The 20,178-nt window shown below is 55.4% G+C and overlaps 2 protein-coding genes across 6 annotated transcripts in view; one reads left to right on the forward strand and one right to left on the reverse strand.

Annotated features, from left to right (window-relative positions):
* SEMA4D (semaphorin 4D) overlaps positions 1-17,164 on the forward strand; it is a 120,678-nt gene extending 103,514 nt beyond the window's left edge. The window contains exon 17 of the transcript XR_009223498.1: positions 17,152-17,164. The gene's annotated coding sequence lies outside the window, so the exon portion shown is untranslated. The remainder of the gene's footprint in view (positions 1-17,151) is intronic.
* The window catches only part of SECISBP2 (SECIS binding protein 2), a 39,938-nt gene continuing 29,301 nt past the window's right edge, over positions 9,542-20,178 (reverse strand). For 3 of the 5 annotated variants that reach the window (XM_058566040.1, XM_058566039.1, XM_058566037.1), the window contains 5 exons: positions 18,555-18,711; positions 17,640-17,860; positions 11,357-11,511; positions 10,823-11,015; positions 9,542-10,450 (listed from right to left, as the gene is read on the reverse strand). In XM_058566040.1, coding sequence (XP_058422023.1) covers positions 10,293-10,450; positions 10,823-11,015; positions 11,357-11,511; positions 17,640-17,860; positions 18,555-18,711 — 884 coding nt within the window. In that variant the 3' untranslated portion in view covers positions 9,542-10,292. The remainder of the gene's footprint in view (positions 10,451-10,822; positions 11,016-11,356; positions 11,512-17,639; positions 17,861-18,554; positions 18,712-20,178) is intronic. The other 2 variants (XM_058566041.1, XM_058566038.1) reach the window with 1 other exon arrangement.

A 20,178-nucleotide genomic window follows, 5' to 3' on the forward strand; every position in this document is an offset into this window, starting at 1 on the left:
TGATGGAGGTGCACGTGGTAAGTGTTTTCCGTCCTGTCCGTGCCCCCGGGGCTGTGGGTCTTCTGGGAATTTTGCTCCTGAAAGGTCCGGGCCCACGTGGTTCGGGGCAACGATTCAGCCCCAGCTCAGGACACCCAGATTCCTTGTCCCAGGCCTGGTCGTGAGAACCTTCCACAAGCTCCTGTGACTCACCTTGGTGGCTAAAGTCCAGGAGAGGCCTCAGTGCACGTCACCGTCAGGCGGTGCTGGGGCTGAGGGAGAAGATGGCCCTTTTAGACCTGACATCAGTGTCCGTTCAAAGAAAAGTCTTAGGTTCTTGATCATAATGCCTCACGGGGCTCAGTTGCAGTGAGATGCCCGTCAGCTGGGAATGGCAACAGAATGTGGTGTCACACGGTAAGGTCGGCAGTCAAAGGCAGGCACAGCTATCTGTGCACGGCCGATGGGCATCTAGGTAGCCATGCGTCGATGTGGGCGTGTGTAGATGTGCATGTGTGGACGTGCAAATATGGGTGAGTGCATGGATTCAGGTGTACTTGTGTGTGTGTGTGTGTGTGTGTGTGTGTGTGTGTGTGTATGGAGAGAGAGACAGAGTTATCTAGGGGTACGGTACAAAACAGTTTGAGTGGGAAAAACTAATTATGGAGTGAGATAATAAAAACAATCCTGCAGAGAAAACGGTAAACACACCGGTGAGGGCTTATCCGCCAGGCCAGGATGGCCAGCGGGCTGCTGTGCGAACCACTTTTGAACATCTTGCAGAATTTCCTTCAGAGTCTGTGGCACGTTACTTTATTTCAAAATAGAGTTTTATTTTTATAATAAAAGCAATATTTGTATGTTGTAGTGAATTTGGAAACTCCAGGAAAGTATAAAGAGCAAAATTGAAACAACCAAATATTTAACCCACCCAAGGCAGCCGCCACCAGCAATGTGGCCACTTTTAGGCCTTTTCTCTGTGTATATGCATGAATGTGTCCACACACACACACACACACGTGTACACACACATATACACACGTACACACGTGCACTTATGTTTTTCAACACAATGTTATTAGAATTTTTCTGTGTTAATCTTCTTAAACATGATTCCTAATGAACGACAACACGGGCGGCTGTCACATTTCCCGAGGTCTCACTTAACGGACACAGCTTTGGTGGCTCCTCCGTGTTCCGACCATTGCCTTGGATTCATTCCTAGGACTGTCCTGTTCAAGGGTCTGACTTTCCCTTGGGAGGAAGGTTCTTTGAGGATCCTGAACGTGGTGAGTCCCTGATGAAGGGATCAGACAGGGGTGAAGAGGTGCCAGGTGGGTCACGCGGGGACCTGATCCTGCTGGGAATCCACTGAAAGTAATCTTACTTAAACCGGAAATCTCTGCTCCTTCTAAGACACCCGGCTCGTGACAGAGAACTCGCTGCCCCCGCCTCGCCCACCTTCCCCACCTGCCTCCGGCCGTGCGCACCCCACATGCCCGCACACCCGAAGGCCCGTGGCCTCGGCGCTGGTCTTTTAGTCCCTGGGCTCTGTCACTTGTTTCTCCCGCTCAGTGAACCAGCGCAGGTAGACAGACACAGTCCTTCCTGCACTGCTGACCATCCTCCACACACGTTGTATTACATCATTCCCCGGTTGGGGGGCATCTAGGGAGAATCTAGCTTTTAAAAGCCGAGTCTCAGGTGGTGTTGTGATCAGGCGGGGGCTGCTGTGGTCTAGGCCGGCCTCGCAGCTGCCCCTTTGGAGTTGGTGCGGTCCACGCGGAATCGAGGACATTCATCAGGGAGTCAGGTCCCTGGGCGGGGAGGCTGGAGGGCGCCCCTCGTCCACGCTGTTGGGGTGCCCGCCTGGCACAGGCAGAAGTGAGGGGGAGCAGTGTGGGCTGGTGGGGCCTGGCCCCAGCCCCCACCGCCGAGGCTGGGAGCAGCAAGGACAGGGGCTGACAAAGAGTCTGCACGTCCCCCAGGAACTGCAGGGAGGAGGCCTGTGTCATCTGTCCTGCTCGGCTCTCACCGGCCTGGGCTCCAGGGCAGACCCCTGAGCTGCTGAGAACGGTCTAGGGCCTGGCCTGGCCTTTGCCACTGTCCCAGCTCAGCCGGGGGTCCACAAACACCCGGGCAGGAGCCAGCGGTGCTCAGCTGGGCTGTTTGAACCTGCCTTCAGGCCTTCCTTCAGCTGACTTGAGTGAAGCCAGTGTGCGAGCAGATCAAAGTGGGGCTGCCCTGGCTGGTTTGCTCCTGAGTAGGGGACAGGAGGTGGGCCCGACTCAGCACGGCCCCGGGGCCCCAGGGCTGGTCCAGCAGCACTTCACAGATGGGAAGCCAGTGCCAACAGGCTGCTGCTGGTGCTGGACTAGAGCCCAGGTCTTGCTCCCGGCCCACCACCCTCTCCCGTTGGCCCTGGGCTGGAAACTGGTCCCAGGTCCCGAGTGCGAGGCTGGAAGCCCAGGTGTGTGTGCTGTGCTCCCGGCCCAAGCCCAGCTCCGCAGAGCTCAGAGCCCAGCCGGGGGCCAGCGCCCAGAGCGGGAGAAAGGTGCTGGCCTGTCCTCCATCTGCAGTGTCCACTCTCCTCCAAGTCCTTACTTCATTAGGACAGACCCTCAGCCCTTCTCAGCACCCCGGCCCAGCTGGGAGCAGTCCACACCCCCTGACAGCCTAAGCAAGTGTCCTAGGGACACAGGTGTGCAGGTGCACCTTGGAAAAGGCATCCGAGCGAGGCCAGGATTAGGGAGCACTCGGGTCAGACTGTGCCCCTTTCCTCCCGGGGGTCACTGGGGACCACAGCGGGAACCATCCCCAGGCCTCCTCCAGGGGAGGGGCAGGGACTGTGCCGAAAGCTGCGCCATCACTTCAGTCCACCTGGGACAACAAAGGCCCCCCAACCTGGGCCGCCCGGCCGCTGAGCTGGGGCAGCTCCTGTGGGTACTAGTGGGGTCCAGGGGACGTGGGTGGAGAAGGTCTGTGTGCCCCCAGGTCCTGCGGACGTTCACTTCATCTGGGAGAAGAATGGGCGCGAACTGGAGACGTGTGTCCCCGTGCAGACCCACGTGCTGCCCGATGGCAAGGCCCACGTGCTCAGCTGGCTGCGAGACGCCATCGGCGAGAACGCCGAGTACCGCTGCTCCGCGCTCTCCTCGGCCGGGAACAGCACCTCCAGAGTGCGGGTCTCCGTGATGAGACACGGTAAGCGGACCGGCCCACAGCTCTCTCAGGCCAGGATTTCTCGATGTTTACCCTCCATCTCTGCCCGCACGCTGCGGATGCCATTTCAGTCTGGGAGTGCCTACTGGCCTTCACTGAGAGTGATGAGTTAACACGTACACACACACACACACACACGCTCACACACCATACACTACACCCTGGCTGCCAGGCCCCACCCTCCTGGAAGAACATGTGTTACATCAGAGGCTGGTTGAGCCCTAGATCTACTAGGATTTCTCGTGTGGGTTAACTGTTCTTGGCTGTTGTTAACCCCGCAGCAGACCCCATAAGCGTCTAACTCCCTGATCACTGTAGATGGACCAGTGTCCTGCCATCAGCCTCCCCAACCCCCTGCCCTGGAGCCCTGTGCCTCCCCCGCGCCTCCCCGGGGCTGCCCCGCACCTGGAGGCTGCAGCCTCCTTCCTCTCCCGCTGGGCCATGTGTCCTGTCACCCGAGCATTCCTTCCTAGACTCACCCCTCAGCTCGCCTCAGACAGGCGGCGGGGACGTCAATGTGGGGAGATCCCGTCCCTCTTCTCAGATGAGAGTCCACAGGGGCGTGGTGCTGGCCTGAAGGCATTCTCTGAGTGCTGGAGGCTCGCTCCCATCCTCTGGCTTCCACTCTGCCCATGACCTCCTGTGAGTGCTCTGAGCTCTGTGCAGGTTCATGCCGCCTTGGTCTTTTCACGCCGGCTGGGCCTGTTCCCTGTGGAAGCCCCGCCCTTCACCTCTGGCAACTTATCCTGAACCTTTATTCACTCTTCTCTACTTCACTCTCTGTTCTTTCTGGAACTATTTTCCACGATGTTAGGCTACTTGGCCTGGCCTTCCACTCGTCCGTCTGCTCTTTCCTGTCACTTCCCCACGTTCCCACCTACCCCTGTGAGTTTTTCTCAGCTCTCTTGCACAGGTTACTGTGTGTTCATCTCACTAGCACGTTTGTATCAGAGCTTCTGTTCTGTCCTTTTCTTGTTGCATTCTGTTCTTGTTGCGTGGCTGCCGAGGTTACCGAGAGAGGTTCTTGGAGTCCTCTTCTCCCTCCCGGTTGCCTTTTCTGTCTGTTTTGTCTCTTTCCCTCAGAAGTCTTGACCACCCTGATCGTCCGTGTACATTTAAGACAAGGGCACAAACATCCCTCCGGTTGGGGCCCCTTCTCCCCAGCCTGTGGTCTCGGCACTGGCAGCATTCATATTACCAGGGGGCTCGTCAGAAATGCAGAGCATCAGGCCCTACCTGAGCTGCTGGACTAGAAGTCCTGGGAGCCCCGTGTTGAGGTCTCCATGTGATTCCCACGTGCACTAATGCCAGGGAAACCGGGCTGCCCAGCACTCTCCACCTCCCTGTGGGCTGTAGCCCTGGGGAAGGGCATGCTCAACTATACGCTGACTTGGCAGGTCCCCCCAGTTCACACTGAGCAGCAGGCCCTCCAGGGTCAGGGTGGGCAGGAGGACTGAGTCCCATCACTTAGTGTGTGAACACCCCCGATCCTGTTTCAGGCAGGGCCCTGCCCTCGGTGGAACCCAGGCCGAGAGCCCGTCCTGTGCTCTCCGAAACCACCAGTCTCTTCTGCAGCAAGGGGGGCGGAGTGGGGAAGGGGCCTGAGTGCCCTGCTTCAGCCTAACCGCCTTTGAAGCAACCTGCCTCCTAGCCCTGTCGCAGTGCCGAGCTTCCAGGCCTTTGTGTGAGGTTGCTTCTCATTCCTGTTGCCGGCCTAGGATTCAGCTCTCTTGGGTCTGTTTCCACTGGTCCCTCGGTTTGTCAACTCCCAAGTTTTTGCTATTTCCTCCCCTATTCTCTGTCCATTTTCAAGAGTTTATATATATTATTTTAAAAGGTCTTTTGTCATCTTAGTTGGGGGGTTTGGGAGAGAAAAAATAATTGCAAATATACACTCCCACCCAGAACCTCCATTCTTTTCATTTTTGTAAAATGCACTGCCTGTTACTGTCAGGATAAAAGGAATAATCGTGTAAATGTGACGTCTTCCCAGAAGTCAGGTGAGCACTGCTGTGGCACGTAGCTATGCAGCGGCCAGAGAGGCAGCCAGGCAGTCTGAAGCCCAGCATGTTTAACCTCGTCTAATCCAGGTGTCTTGTGAGGTAGGAACCGTTGTCACCCCAGGATACAGATGACACAGTGAAGTGACTCACCCAAGGTCACACAACTCACCAAGCAGTAGGAGTAGGACTCGACTCTGACCACGGGCACTTCTATATCCCAGTCCCTCTACAGGCAGGAGACACCAAAGAGGAGGCCCAGTGGAGACACCTCCGTGCCACGAGCACCAGGCCCACTCAGTTCTGCTTCCTCTCACAGGGGCTCAGGTTCTTGGAACCCGTTTCTGAGACGAGTGACAAGAGCTGTGGTCCAAAGCAAGGACGTTGTTCCCTTTTGTGTCTACAAAGGCAGACGACGGCTGTAAGGCTTGTACCGTTAGGGCAGCCCTGCAAGTAACTTGTTTTCAAAATCCAAGATCAAACACACAGGGCAGGCCGTGCAGAGCAAGCAGCAAGTGACGTCACAAAACGCTGGCCCTGGGTAGGGAGCTGATTTCTGAGCCTCAGCTCCCAGCCTCACTCGAGGGGAGAGGAGGTAGCAGGCCCACCTGCCCTGAGCCCCAGGGTCTCTGCATTGACCCAGGAGGTGTCCCCTCTCCTGCCTGGAGCCTGGGGCATTAGGAAGCAGCTGCCACCGGAGCTGGGTCTGGGGAAGGGCGGGTGGGGATGCTGACTGTGGAAGCCCCCTTGGCCAGGAAGGCAAGGCCCAGAGGGGTAAACGTCTTACCCAAGAGCACCAGGCTCAGCCCAGCCGAGACGCCTCACCAGGGAGCCGGCACCCACCAGTGCCTGGCTCTCTGCGTGGCCTGTGGACCATGGGCACCCAAGGTGCCATGGAGCCCTGTGAAGCTGAGACCTGGAGCCCTGCTCCTGTCTTGCAGAGGTGACCCACCAGGAGAAATGGAGCAGAGAGCTCGCTGCCTGGAGGGCTGTGGCCGGAGAGCATGAGAAAATGATGCAGACCTGGAGGAAGGCGTGGGTACGTGGCCGGAGCTGGGCCTGGGGTGGGCAGGAGGCCGGCATAGCAGCCACTGCCTCCAGGGGGATCTTTTGGGGCCCCTTCTGCCAGTGAGGCCCACATGCTTCCTCTTGGCCTGCAGAACAGTTCTGCTTTCTGAATCTGGGCTGAACTCCTATGGGGGAAGCAGCATAGTTGGGGGCCTTACAGGAGACTGAAGTCAGGCGGGAAACGGTGGGCAGAGCAGGACCAGCTGGTTCTGGCTAGATGCACCCCCACAGCCACCCCCACCCCTGGACACAGTAGGAAACGTGGAGGTGGCTTGCTCTTGGCTGGGTGCCTGCTGGGGGAACAGGGAGCCCAGGGGTGGTGGGAAACCCTCCCAGCACTGGGGCAGCTAGTCAGACACTCCTAGAAGGCCCCACCTAGGCGGAGGCGTCCCTGGGCACCCGAGTCCCTGGCACAGTCTTCTCGGTGGCCACCACAAAGGCCAGAGATTTTCTGAGGGATGTGCTGCCACGCGGAGAAGGGGCTGCCACAGCTCCAACCCGAGGCCTCACAGCGTCCTGGGTTCCACGGCTGCCCAAGGCTTTTCTTGTGCCAACACAGCCTGAGTATTTGTGACTGACCCCTTCCAGGCTCAGCACTCTCAGGCTCGCCTCCTGCAGGCCCTGCTGCCCCCCCACGGGGCACCACACGAATCGGGAGACTTGAGGCATCAGACCACATCTGCGAGTCTGTGGGAGAAGTGGTGGGGGGAGTGGCGGGGGCGGTTGTCTGCCCTGCCAAGAACTCAGACCACGTTCTTCTCTTAGGAAAGTTGCAACCAGGACACCTTTTAGCCGCCAGGAGGCAGTGTCGACCCTGCTGCCACGTGCCACACACTCCTACGCCGGCCCCAGGACAGCGAATTGTCGCCTCGCCTGCATGGATGTGGCCATCGGCCTGCGCCTAACTGGCCCCTCCCCAGGCGGGCACTGGAGAACACAGAGGCTGGCGAGCCCTCTGCAACAGCAGCCAGAACGTTTTTTTTTTTGCTTAGGTGCTTACATGGGACAGAGGATCGTGTCTGGCAGAAACAGGAAACCAAGATGGGTAATAGGCTACCAAGACCCTGGTTAGGCTAGGACAGCAGTGTGCGAGATGGAGTCTCCTCCAGAAGCGCTGCTGTCCCACTCCAGAGGGCTCCCGCGTGACCTGAGTCACGTCAGGCTGTGCGAGCAGGCCCCTCCTGACCGCTGGTGAGCCATGCCTGCTGCACGTCCCCACCTTCAACCTCAGCCACCCAACCCTAAGGCACACCAGAGAGGGCGGCGAGGCTCCCAATGGAAACGATTTGCCCCGACACTCGAGTGACAATGAGGTCCTGACTGGGGGCTGACGTGGATCTGAAGTATCGTTGTTATTCCTCAGTAATCTCCGAGTATCGGTCCTGGTTATAGTGCTCTGAGGGTGCTCCTAGCCGCTCGCAGCTCTAGCCGTGGGCACTGAGCTTGTTGGTGGCAGAAAAGCCGGCAGCTGGTCAGTCGTGAAGTTGTCACGTCCGATACTCTCACGACGGTGTGTGTTCTGTTACACCTGCTTCTGGGTCTCTGGGTGTACCTCTAGACTGCGGTGTGTGCATGCACGTGAAGGCCCAGGCCCGCTGCGGCTCGGCCTGTAACCTGACAGGTACTTCTTCTTGACTGATGGATGACAGTTTTTGATGGAACACCAGTCCACCATAAAACCAAAACCTCTGTTAAAAATACAGCCACACTTCTCCTGTGACCCTCGCAGATTACGGATGTGTCCTCAGCCTCACGACCACAGCCTGGTCCCAGACCCCGCATTCTGAAGCTGCGGCCCTTCGCAGGAGAGCAGCACGTGTTTCCCGCCAGTCACTTCCCGGATCCAGCGTGAACGCGGCGCCCTGACGACAGTTGACCTCGGGGTTGCTGTCGCCCTGGTCACCCACTCAGGGGCCGGCCATCTTGCCAAAGGACCCAACCTGGCTCACAGGCCACCATGCACTGTGACTCAGTTTTCTGTAAGACATCCCTCAGCTCTCATGTGGTTCCTGCAGCTGCTGAGTGAACTGCTCTACGATTCAGGCCTTTTCCTTGGTGCTGTTTGCTGTATCTATAGAATTCCCCCTCAAATCTGGATATGGTCAGAGCACCTCCAAGCTCAACACAACATTCAGACACTTCGGGTTCCCATAATGGGGTGCTGTTGGGAAACGTGGGTATGAGGATGAGTTCTGATTCTTGGCACTGTTGGAAAAAATAAAGGTAAAGAGTTCCACGTTTGCTCAGTGAAGTGAGTCTGTACTTAGGAGACACCATCAGCACAGTGCAGGTCACTGTGTCACCTGCAGGGGTGGTGTCTGCCAGGAAAGTCACACTGTGACCAGGGCAACCCAGCATTAAGTCACGTGAGAAGCAAACCATCTTGGTCACTGAACGCGATGTCAAACCCCCTCCTCTGCTTCTGCTTCTCTTCTCCGCAGATGAGCTGAACACACCCCACAGACCCCGGGGCCCTGACAGAGAATCTGTATCTCCAGCGGAGATTTTTAAATGATTTTTTGATTTATCAGTTTTACAACTCTAAGCTGCTGACTGGAGCAACAAGCTATTTAATTTTCTCCATATAATTCAATTTTGCAATCTTAATCCTCAACTCATCTCCTATTTTCAAACCCATACAGTCAACTCACTACCTATCAACACAAGAGGGCAGGGAAGACCTCCTTGCCGCTGTTCCTCCTGGCGGCCAGAGGGAGGAGCCCGCAGACAGGACCCAGGGTTCGTGACCAGGACCAGGGTGACCAGATAGTATGCCCCCCATATAAACAGCTCCGAGTGTGTACAGAGAAACAGGGCACACACCAGGACTAATGAGTGTCACCGACGGCAGGACAGACTGCCTCGCACACAACCTCCGGCCACACTGCCAGCCAGGTCCACACAGAGGTCGTTTCTGACTTGTTATTCCACTTTCATTTGCTCACCACAGGCCACTTACCTCTCTGAGGCATGACGTTTGGCAGGACTGAATTCAACTAACGGTATTTTCAAAGCCAACACAACACGCGCCTGCCTGACGAGCACAAAGCAGGGCAACTTCATTCCCGCCACGTCCTCTGTGACACGCAGGCTGGACTGAGGCCGGGGCCCACAACGGTGTCTCGAAGGGTCTGAGATTATAGCAGGTCCAGACACAGCAAACCTCTCCCTGCTCCGTCCCCTTCAGTTCAAAGAATGCCCGGAAGGCACAGAACCAGACGCAGGAACAGCCAGTGAGACAGAACCAATGAGAAGCCTGAGGTGACCGAGTCTCCAGCGAAATTAAATAATCACTTTTTATTCAAAATAAATAAGCCCTCTTACTTACAGAAAAATATGAAACTAAACTTCTATCCTCCTGGCCTCTAAGACAGAAATCACATTCAGAATATGTTCATTTACAAAGGAAAGAAAAGATTTGTAGACTATCAAAACTGAAAGTTAAGAACTTCAATTTACATTGTTTCTTTGAAAAATCAAGACTAACAGGTATACTTCATGTCTAAGGTCACAGGTTAGAGAACGAATTTTCATTCTGAGGCTCATTTTAGCAAATCCTCCAAATACCCCTAAATCTTGCAGCTGAAAGGCTACGTCCTGAGAAAGGGCCCCCGCCAGGCTGTGCGGGCTCCCCACCTGAGAGAACCTCCACACTGCCCCAAGTGCCTTCTGCAAACAAACCCGGCTTAGCCATGCTGCAGAGGAGAGGACGTTCCCTTAGCAGCAGAGTACTCTGAGGATCACGTTTCCAGTATTGTCCAGATTCACAGTGTGCTCAGAGAGCCAGAGCTGTATCTCAGGGCTTAGAGATGGTTTCCACCAGCACAGCCGAGCGCCTGTTCACAGGACACACAGCTCGGGATGCCTGTGAAGGCTGCTCCACGTACCCGCGCGTGGCTTCATCTCCCAATGCAACAGTCAGACACAGCAGGTCAATGAGGGAACGAGGCAAGAAAAGTTCCCCGAGTCTTCTTCAGACCTCCCTCCTGACCCCGATACACAAACGCACGTAAAGCATGCCCCTTATAAATTCAGGGCCCTCATCTGAGAGGTGGAGGCCTCCAGTGACTCTTCCAGCTCCAGGGCACATCGACCATATGCCTCCAGGTGTCTTCTCCAGATTTCAACTGGAAACGAGACAGCGCACAGCTGAGGACAGGCAGGGGCAGTCGCGACAGTCTCTACGGGAGAGCATGCTGCCCAGTAGCTCATTTTCCCAGACGGGGCCTGGCAGGGACAGAACCCCACCATCCCGAACTGTAACCCCACTTTGTGAGCAGCAGCATTACACCTCGGCACACGCCGGTCTTGACACACTCCCTCTGGGACACAGTGGTCCTCGAGCCACCCTCTTTCCGGGTGCTGTCTGAGACACTCACTGACAAGCCCTCCCAACTCCCCAGGTCTGAGAACCCCTCTCAGACAACGGCCAGGACACAGTGGGCCTGCCGCCAAGTGGCTGTGCTGCTCTCCTCGAACCCTGACTTTAAATCAGAGTCCAGGGAGACGCAGAGGATGCTCGGCCCCAACCCCAGACCCTCCCCAGCACTCACTGTAGTGTGGCTCTTCTTTCCCAGCGGGAGCCAGGGGGCCATCTTCTGCAGAGCAGCCGGGGCCCTGCGTGGGCGGGCCAGCAGGCGCCTGAGGCCCAGGCTCTCCCACCAGCTCCTGGTGCACGTTCTCCAGCATGGTCCTGTACGCCTGCCGCGCCGCCATCGTCAGCTCGACCATCTTGTGGAACTGGTCCTTGGGCAGAAGTGAGAGCACAGATGATGTCCCCTGACCACAGAGGACCTGGGTCCCCTGCAAACCAGTGTCAGTGCCCTCCACAGGGAAGGAGAGTGACATCCACCGGGGGTGCTGGGATGCCCCCCTGAGGGAAAAACAGGCTCCACTTCAGGCCTGTGTGAGGCACCTCTGTGGCAGCAGCAGGAAACTGAGGCCACCGTTTCACAAGGAGCTCCGCCTTCAAAAGCGCTGCCCTCGAGGCTCGGGGCTGCTCTGCTGGGGAGTACAGACAACCACCATCTCTCTGGCTCCCTCCCACGAGCAGGCTGGACAGGCTGGAGCCCCTCCCGTTGTCTCACCTGGGCTCCATCGTAGCTGAAGATCCCCACCACGCTGACAGGAACGGCTTTGTTCAGACTGCGCCCCAGAGCTTTGCGGTTGAGTGCAAACACACAGGGAATGTTCTGCTCACAGGCGTAATCAATGATGGTGTGCAGGGTGTCATCCAGCCCACCTGGTCGAAGGACGAGAAAACAACAGGGACTGCATCACGGGAGCGTGGTGGTGACACTGGTGGCCAAGGGCCATTTTCTACAGGCAGCAAGGCTCCCCGGCTACTTGGTCACTCGTCAGTGGCCCGAGCCAGGTCTCGAGAGAGTGAGTTACTGTGATGCAAGTACCCGTTCCTCTCAGCCAGAGGGAGAAATCAACTCTCCAAAACAGACTTCCTCAGAGTTAAAAGCTGGCACTGCTGCCTACCGGGAAAACAAAGTCTTAGTGAATATCTGCTGAACACTCACTATGCGCCAGGCCTAACCACTTCGTGTGCATTAGCTCCCGCATCCTCACAAGAACCCTGAAAGGGGAGGCTGGACCCACTTACAGATGGAAATCTGGAGCACAGAGAGGTCACTAAGATCCTTCCCCATGTCTATGGCCCCAACGACATGACTATGCCATGACTCACCACCCTCCACCACCTTCCAGTGCCTGCCAGCAAGGCACCAGCCAGGCCAGTGCTCAGGAAGAGCAGGGAGGGGCCCTGCGAGCCGAGAGAAGCGAGGACAGCTGTGTGTGGGAGTGCTGTGCCACCAGACCAGAAGCCAACAGCACTGAAGAGTTCCTACCAACAGAGGGAATTAAGTACGGGCGTACGCCCAAGTAATGCAGAATCACCACTCTTCAGACATGCAAACAGCGCCCAGCTAGAACGTATAACGGAAGAGATAACCCCACTTACAACACAACCAAAAATCACAATAGGGAGGAATAAATTTATCAAGAAACACAACAGACTGACAGGGCAATGTCAACACACTATTAAAACACAACAGAAGGGCCAGCCCCGTGACATAGTTAAGTTCAGCGTGCTCCGCTTCAGCGGCCCGGGTTTGCGGTTTGGATCCCGGGCGCGAACATACACCACTCATCAGCCATGCTGTGGAGGTGTCCCACATAAAGTAGAGGAAGACTGGCGCAGATGTTAGCTCAGGGCTAATCTTCCTCAAGCAAAAAAAGAAAAAAAAACAGGAAGATTAGCAACAAATGTTAGCTCAGGGCTAATCTTCTTCAAGTCAAAAAAAAAAAAACACACAAAAATCCAACCAAAAGGCACCTGTGCTCCTGGACACAAGGATCCAACGTGGCAAAACGTCAATTCTACATTCACTAAAACGCTGAAATATTAACTTACTACAAATGGGACTTTTTTTGAGAAATAAAAAAATATGAAAAAATACACAAGTGAGAATAATCTTTTGAAAAAGGAAAATAATGTCAGGCTGGCGCCACCAGGCATTAAGGCCTGCTATAAGCTACAAGAACATAAATGAGGGGATGCAGAGCGACAGGCAGAGGCTCCAGACATGCTCCAGATGTGTGGCTCCCAAGCATGTGAAAGAGCATCTGAAGCAGGAGGGGAGCTGGGCAAGGGACAACTGGGCCGGCCTCTGGAAAGACCCATCTTAGACGGAAATATATTCTACCGAAACAAACAAACACGGAACACGGAAGAACCAGGAAAAAAACAATTAGAAAAAAACTTTAATAACCTTAGAGTGGGAAGGTGGACGAGTAACATAAAATGTAGACGCAAGAAAAAAATACCAACACATACAAGACTTAAAATCTCTGCATGGCCAAGAAAAGGTTCAAGAAAATAGGCTCATGACCAACCAGAAAAATATTTACACTCTCACCCAAAGGGCTAATAATTTGCTTATAAAAAAAAGTATACATCAATATAAAAAACATCCACACTCAGAAGATAGGGGGCACAGAACACGAGCCCACAGTTCACAGAAAATATCAAGCTCCTAACAAGTGGAAAGGGGCTCCAACTCCCTCACAGGAAACTCGAATCACATCTTTCCAAGAGGGTGGGGGCCAGGAGCAGCGGCACACAGCGCTCTGGGGGCCGCAGTATCTGCACGAACCTCACACACACCCTTTCGTTTCCGGGTACGTAACCTACAGGGACGATTGTTCACAAGAGTGAGAAATGACAAGTGCCAGGTACGGCCTTGTTTACAGCTGTGGAGCCTAACAACAGACACGTCCCTCAGTGCTGACTGTGCAGCCCTTCCCAAGCAACACAGGTCCACATGCAGCGAAGGAAAGGGTCCCGAGACAGAGTGTGAAGCTAAAAACACAGGCACAAAGGGGGTCCAGGATGCCAGATGTCACACTCACACACACACACACGGACCACCCAGGACACATCAATCTAGCAACAGTGGTTGCCTCTGGGCGGCTGGAGGAATCCGGGGATCCTACCCCCCGTCTGTTTTAACCTGGCACGTGGAAGGAGGCCACAGCGTAGCCCTGCCCAGCTGACCTGCATAGACCGACTCCGTGCAGGAACACACAACATCTGCACAGGAAGACAAGCTGGACCCTGATTACGCATGACTGCCTGATTTTCTCCCAGGAGAAGAACTTCTCAAATGCACATTCTACTGCCCTGTGGGAAAGGGAACTCATTCTGCAGCCAGTCTGATTGTGGATTAAGGTTTAAGCCCCACATCCCTTAATTGTGCCCACTCCTGCCCCAGATCTACCTGAAAAATATGGAAAGTGGTGAGGAAGCCACCTCTGGGGATATAAACTTGGAAGAAAAACACCAGTTCTGGGTGGTCTGGGAAAAGGGGAGACAGGGCAGCGGTGGGGCGATGGGTGTGTTCCTGAAATATAATTACAGTGAGGTATTTTCAACGCGTCAGGGGAGACTGACCGAGTGCCCTACACACCAGCTGCATCGTCTCTCTCTCAAGGGTCTCTGCCTTGTGTCCACCCCAAGCCCAGAGGTGATCACAAGTGCTATTTAAGCAGCGTGAAGAACAGAAGGCCTGAAGCACGGCTGGGCCCTGGCCAGAGCCAGAACTTGGTTTAGGGAGGGCTCCCGCCACCCTATCTGGAAGAATGGCCACAGCGCCCACACTGCTTGTGGGAACAGCGAGGTCTGCGCTGAGACGGCTTCCTTCTGTGAGTCTGGACCTGTGGTGCATCCTGGGCAGAGAGTGCCCATGTGATCAGCCCCCAATAAAAACCCTGGGGCTGATCTCTAATGAGCTTCCCTGGTAGATGTGACACACTCCACTAGTGCCGTCACAGTGCAGCTCGTGTCACTCCCCCAGGAGAGGACTTGACATGTGTGCCTGGTTCCCCTGGCCTCACCCCACACGCCCTTCCCTTGGTGGATTCTGCTCTGCCTCCTTCCACTGCAATAAATCACAGCTCTGTGGGCCATCAGGGTTATTAGGGAGAGCTGAAAGCACCTCCCAGGGCCGACTTCTCGAAGTTCCACAACGAGACAACTTAAAATAAGCAAAATGCTCAATCAGATAAACAATTCCCATGAAAAAGGTAAGGTTCAGAATTACTAAGTAAAATGCCCTTCTGAGCAAATACAGTCCTTTAACACAATCCAAGGCTGTGACACTAAACCTTACCTTTAAAACGACTGTAAACCACTAGCTATCTTTTCCAAGAAAGAAACATTTATAAGACATATAATCAAGTTCCTTATGCCTCAAAGCAAAAAACTGTAGGAACTGGCGATTAAACAACGTATTTTAAATGCATAGCAAATCCTCCAGACGCCTGTCAGTAAAATCACAGCTCCATTCTCTGGCAGAGAAGAGAAAGGGTGGACTGTCGATTGAATACACACATACCCATTTTTTTGTTTGTTTTTTAAAGATACAAATCCACACGAAAATGCAAGACGAGCAAAAAAATTTCTGGAAGCAGAAATGCAAACAGACAACTGACCTAGCTGACCTAAGCCAACAGTGGGGAAAAGCCTAGAACCAGCCTAGAATTAATTCCCCAAAGCTTGGCAACTGGCAGCACTGGGCACCTTCAGAAACAGGGTGCGGTTCAGACGACGTGACAGACCCCCTTCACCCAACGAAGCCAGGGCGCTGGCCCTCCAGTGAGGCAGGGCGGCAGGTCTCTGCAGGACGCCGGGCACCACGTGCACCCAGGGTGGAGGTCGAGGCCCCAGCCTTCCCCCATCCCACATGAGGTGGCAGAGCCCTCCCCAGGGAACGTGACCAGCCCAAGCAGAGTCAGAGACACACCCCTCAGGGTGCTTTCCAAAGTGGCAGCAGCCCAACCAGCCATGCTACAGCAGAGGTTGCTTAGACTCGGGGCCTTCGGGCAGCAGCATCCCCAAGAACTCGCTAGAAATGCAAATTCTGGGGCCCACTGGGCCTACTCAGGCAGAAACTCCAGAACCTGTGTCTTCAGCAGCCCTCTGGGCGACTCTGATGCTCGCCCAATTTGAGAACCCTTGCCCTCAATGCAGTTCACAGCCTTAGAAGGCCAGCCACACCCCGGGACTTCCAGAAGGCTTCTCAGTAGCTGTTCAAGTCAGCAGACAAGCCAGAGCCATGAGACGTCTGCGGAAACCTCCACCATGAGACCAAAACAGCACACCACCTGAGTGTGTGTGTGTCAAGGGGGCTCTGCAGGGAGAAGGAAGCTTCTCGTCATGCCCCTGCTCAGTGAGGTAACATCCACAGAGCAACAGCAGCTGCAGCAAACATAAAATCTTCGGAGAAGAACAAAAACTGCCCAGAACTTAGAAACAGGAGCAGAAATGGAAAAGTCTCTAAGAAGTTTAGAAGACATAGCTGAGGAATCCTTACAGGAAACAGAACCAAAAAGAAGAGGTGAGAAGAGGAGGAAAAGTAACAAGAGGACATGGTGCAGGAGGCCCAGCAGGCGAGCAGCAGGGCCCGGAGGAGCTGGCAGAGGGACGGCTGGAGGAGAGTCAATGCCCAACCCAGCAGCCTGGAACAGACCTGAGAGCACTGGATGCAAACTGCCCCACCTCCTGGAACCCTGGGCAAGAGGAAGTTCCCGCAGCTTCCAGAGTGGAGGAAACAAAGGAAACAAGGTCAAAAATCAGAAAGACTGGATTTCAAGCACCATCTCCCAGATGTGCCCCCACACACCCATTTTATCTTAGCCACTGGAGGACGTGCACACCCTGAGACAAGGGAGCGAGTGGGCGTCGACAAACACCACCCCCAACAGGAGCCGGGGGGGGGGGCGGGGACGTCCCCAGGGTGACAGCTGCTCAGGAGGCACAGAGAGCCCAGACCCACTTCAGAGGATGAAGCTGCAGAACTCCTGATGCAACAACCGCCTTAGCAGGAGGTGCCAGCAGCTGGCCCAGAGCTTGTGGAGTGACTCATGTTAAGCCCAGCACCTGCCACGGGACTGTGGTGGGGGCCACGGTCAGCATACAACCAAATGGGCAGGTCCCCCGAAACTCCTTTCTGTCCTATTCCAACCGGCAGTGACTGGACCCGCCCATGCTGGGACGGGGATGAGCCTGCTGGGCTGGCAACAAGCAGGTCCAGCTGCTGCTCTCAGCTCCCGGGCGCTGCAGACAAGTCAGGACACCTCAAGCCTTCGGACCCAAAACGGCAGCTGGAAGAGCTCAGGGTAGGACCTGGACTCACTCCCTGAAGGTGCGATTCCAGCCGAGTGGACTCTGGCACCACGGAAGAAAGGAATGGGGCCAGGGAAGGACTCAGAGTGTCCAGATGAAGACGGAGGGCCAGGGTCTGAGCGCTGGCTCCTAACTCCCAGTCCCTCCACTGCACAGCCTGAAGACGACGTCGAATGAGCAAGCTGAGAGCCACTGAGAGACGTCACAGACAGGAGTTCACTGTCGAGCCCCTCACCCAGCACATCACAACCCACAAAATAACTAACTCTCCAGCATCAGCAAGATGGCCAAGTGCTTAGAGAAACCCACACCTTTAATTAGTGGACACAGACTGAACAAGTAAATTTCAAATGGACAGAAGCCCAATGTAGGGACTACCCGGCTGCCAGTCAGACAAGCCCTGCGGCATGAGTGACCAGTGACCCTCGCCAGCTCTGAGCAAATTGGCCCCGTGTCCAGCACGCTGCATGACAAGGACACACCCTTTCCTGCTGCAGAGGCCTGCAGGGCCGGCTGCCTCACAGGAGGGCACCTGCTGATCGGATCAACTTCGGAAACAAGTTCTCGAAAGAAAACACAACAAGCCCCCTGTGAGGCCCAGGGCAGGGCTGGGCCTGACCGCTGGCGGGGAGCGGCCACCCACGACGGCTGCACTGCGGGGACCAGGGTGCCCTCACCTTTCGACTGGATCTTCTCGCAGTTGGGAGAGATGATGATGCACTTCAGCTTCCTGAGCTTCAGGTGCTTGAGGACCTCCCTCAGCCCCAACACGAGCCGGCGCTTGGTCCTGGCCTTGACTGGATCTTTCTGGTACATGCGGTCTTGGAAACGGACCAGCTCTTTCAGCAGGTCCGTAACACAGGCGTCCACTTCTTTACTGAGTATCTGGCTGCAGTAACTGAAAGGAACGTGAGCCGGCATCAACCTCCTACTGGCCGTGACACCACAGCACTGCTCCCGCCACACCTCAGATGGGAGATGTGGGCGGCACGGGCCCTCTCAAGAACTCACGCCCTGATGAGCAATGCTGCTCATAAAGGTGCGAGTCCTGCCCCACTGGACTACCTCATTGACAAGTAAGGATGGAGACATCCTCCCCACCCCCCGGCAACGAGGGACAACGCCTCCACACCCCGCCTCCACCAAGGCTTGCCACATGTCCCCATCTCAGACACCTGCCATGCGCCTGTCCTCATGAACACAAACACCTGGAGAGTGTACCCTGGAAGAAAAGCAGGAGGGGAGGGGAGGAGGCAGAGCTCCCCAAGAAATCACGTAGAGAAACTAAACCATGACAGGGAACAGAGATGTTACACGCCCACCTCACTACCCATTTCCCCAACGCCAACCTGGATTTAAGGGCACCTCTGACACTGTACCAGGAGGACAGAGCCCTCATAGAAGCAGAATAGGTGGCCCTGACATGTGCTATGACTAGGGACCTGGCACCTTCCACCAGGAGGATGCAAACCCTGGGGCCCAGCCTCTCAGCTTTCCGGTGCCAAGCACGCCAGGGCGGGAGAACTCAGTGCTCAACATCAGAGGGAGTACAACCCGCCCCCAGTCCCCGAGGGCAGGCACGGCTCACTCACTCCCTGAATCTCCGGCTGTGGATCCTGGGGCAGGCGGCACTGCCAGGCGCCAGGTGGCAGGCCTCCACCTCCTTCTGGAGCTCTGCCCCCAGCGGCTCTTCTGACTTGCTCTCCACCACAGGAGTGGAGGACACCGCCTCTTCCATCTCCTCTGGAGCTTCACAAGAAAGAGGTCACGGCATGGCATCGGCAGGGCTCCGCACACAGATGGGCAAGGGCCAAGAGCAGGGCAGGCCTGACGGCACCTCACAGGGCAATGTCACGGGAGCAGCCAGACTTGGCACACACCCGTCACGTTCAGACACCACCACTGAGCATCACAGTGCACAGCAGAGGGATGGGAATGGCTTGGGAAAAACAGAAGAACCCGGCAACTTGCTGCTCCACCTGGAGGTGCCTCCCCAACCCAAATTAGTTATTTTTATTCTGGCGAAATATAAAATTTACCGTTTTAACAATTTTTAAGTATGCAGTTCAGTGGCCAAATTTATTTTCCAATTTTGAAATTTAATCTGAACAAGTCCACATATTAAAAGTAGGTTTTTAGTTCTGAATTTTTTGCACTGAAATGCTCAAGACCATTCTTTTACCAAATAAGAGCTAAACTCAAAACACCTAAACTACAAGAGCCTTGAGGGATGTGTTTAAACACCAGACAGGATTTGGTAATAGTTACGGTCCCCAAAGGGTTACTTCTAGAGACTTTCAAAGTGCAAGTGCGGTAACAAACCACCAGGAGAAGGAATACATGCGCCAGGAGGGCCAACACCACAAAGACGGCGTCCTGCAGGCTGGCCTCCCCCCACCATGCGCAGAACTGGTACAACACCTGGCAGCCTGTCTGCAGGAGCCTCCACGGCTGGATGGCGGTGGACCTGAGCCTGCAACCCACCCGGGGAAACGCCAGCACGAGGGAGTGCTCACGTCCCACGTCCTGCTTCCACGGCCCCAAAGTGGAAGCTCCTCAAACGCCCACCCCCGCCCTGGCACATTTACAGACCTAGATGCTCTGCAGCAATGATGTTCGGGAACTACCCCTACGGGCCACAGACATACTGCTGGCCAGAGGGGCACACACTGCAAGATTCCACTGGAACGAAGCCCCAAGGCTCCTTGGTGGGGCTGTAGTCAGGCGCCAGGCCTTGGGCTGGGGTGTGGGGTCTGTGGGGTCGTTCTGCTTCTGAACTGGGTCATGAACTCACTTTGTAAAAGTCCTCAACCTGTACACTCAGGATCTGTGATTTGTGTACTGTTCTGAATGTATTCAATAAAGCTTACTTAAAAGTAAACACGTTCTTTTCTATGACATCATGTCTCACTCATGAGAAAGCAGCTTTGCAGGTAGGGGTGTTAATTCTCACAGCCACTTCAAGTCTCAAGGACCATCCAATGCCACAGAAATCTATCTGGGGGGCCTTACTCCTGTCCCTCAGATGCCCCAGAAGCAGAGGCATCAGCAGCTCTGCCCGCCCACGGGGACTCCCCCGACCGTCACTCTGGGCATCTGAACACTTCTGCATTCCCGAGGCTCGAGGCCCACATGCTTTCCCCACACAGGGGCCGGGGGCTGGCAAAGCTCCGGGCAGTCTGCTGCGTGCACGGCTGCCCCCACTGAAGGATTCTT

The sequence above is a fragment of the Diceros bicornis genome, chromosome 22 (genome assembly GCF_020826845.1).
Source record: "Diceros bicornis minor isolate mBicDic1 chromosome 22, mDicBic1.mat.cur, whole genome shotgun sequence".
NCBI lineage: Eukaryota > Metazoa > Chordata > Mammalia > Perissodactyla > Rhinocerotidae > Diceros > Diceros bicornis.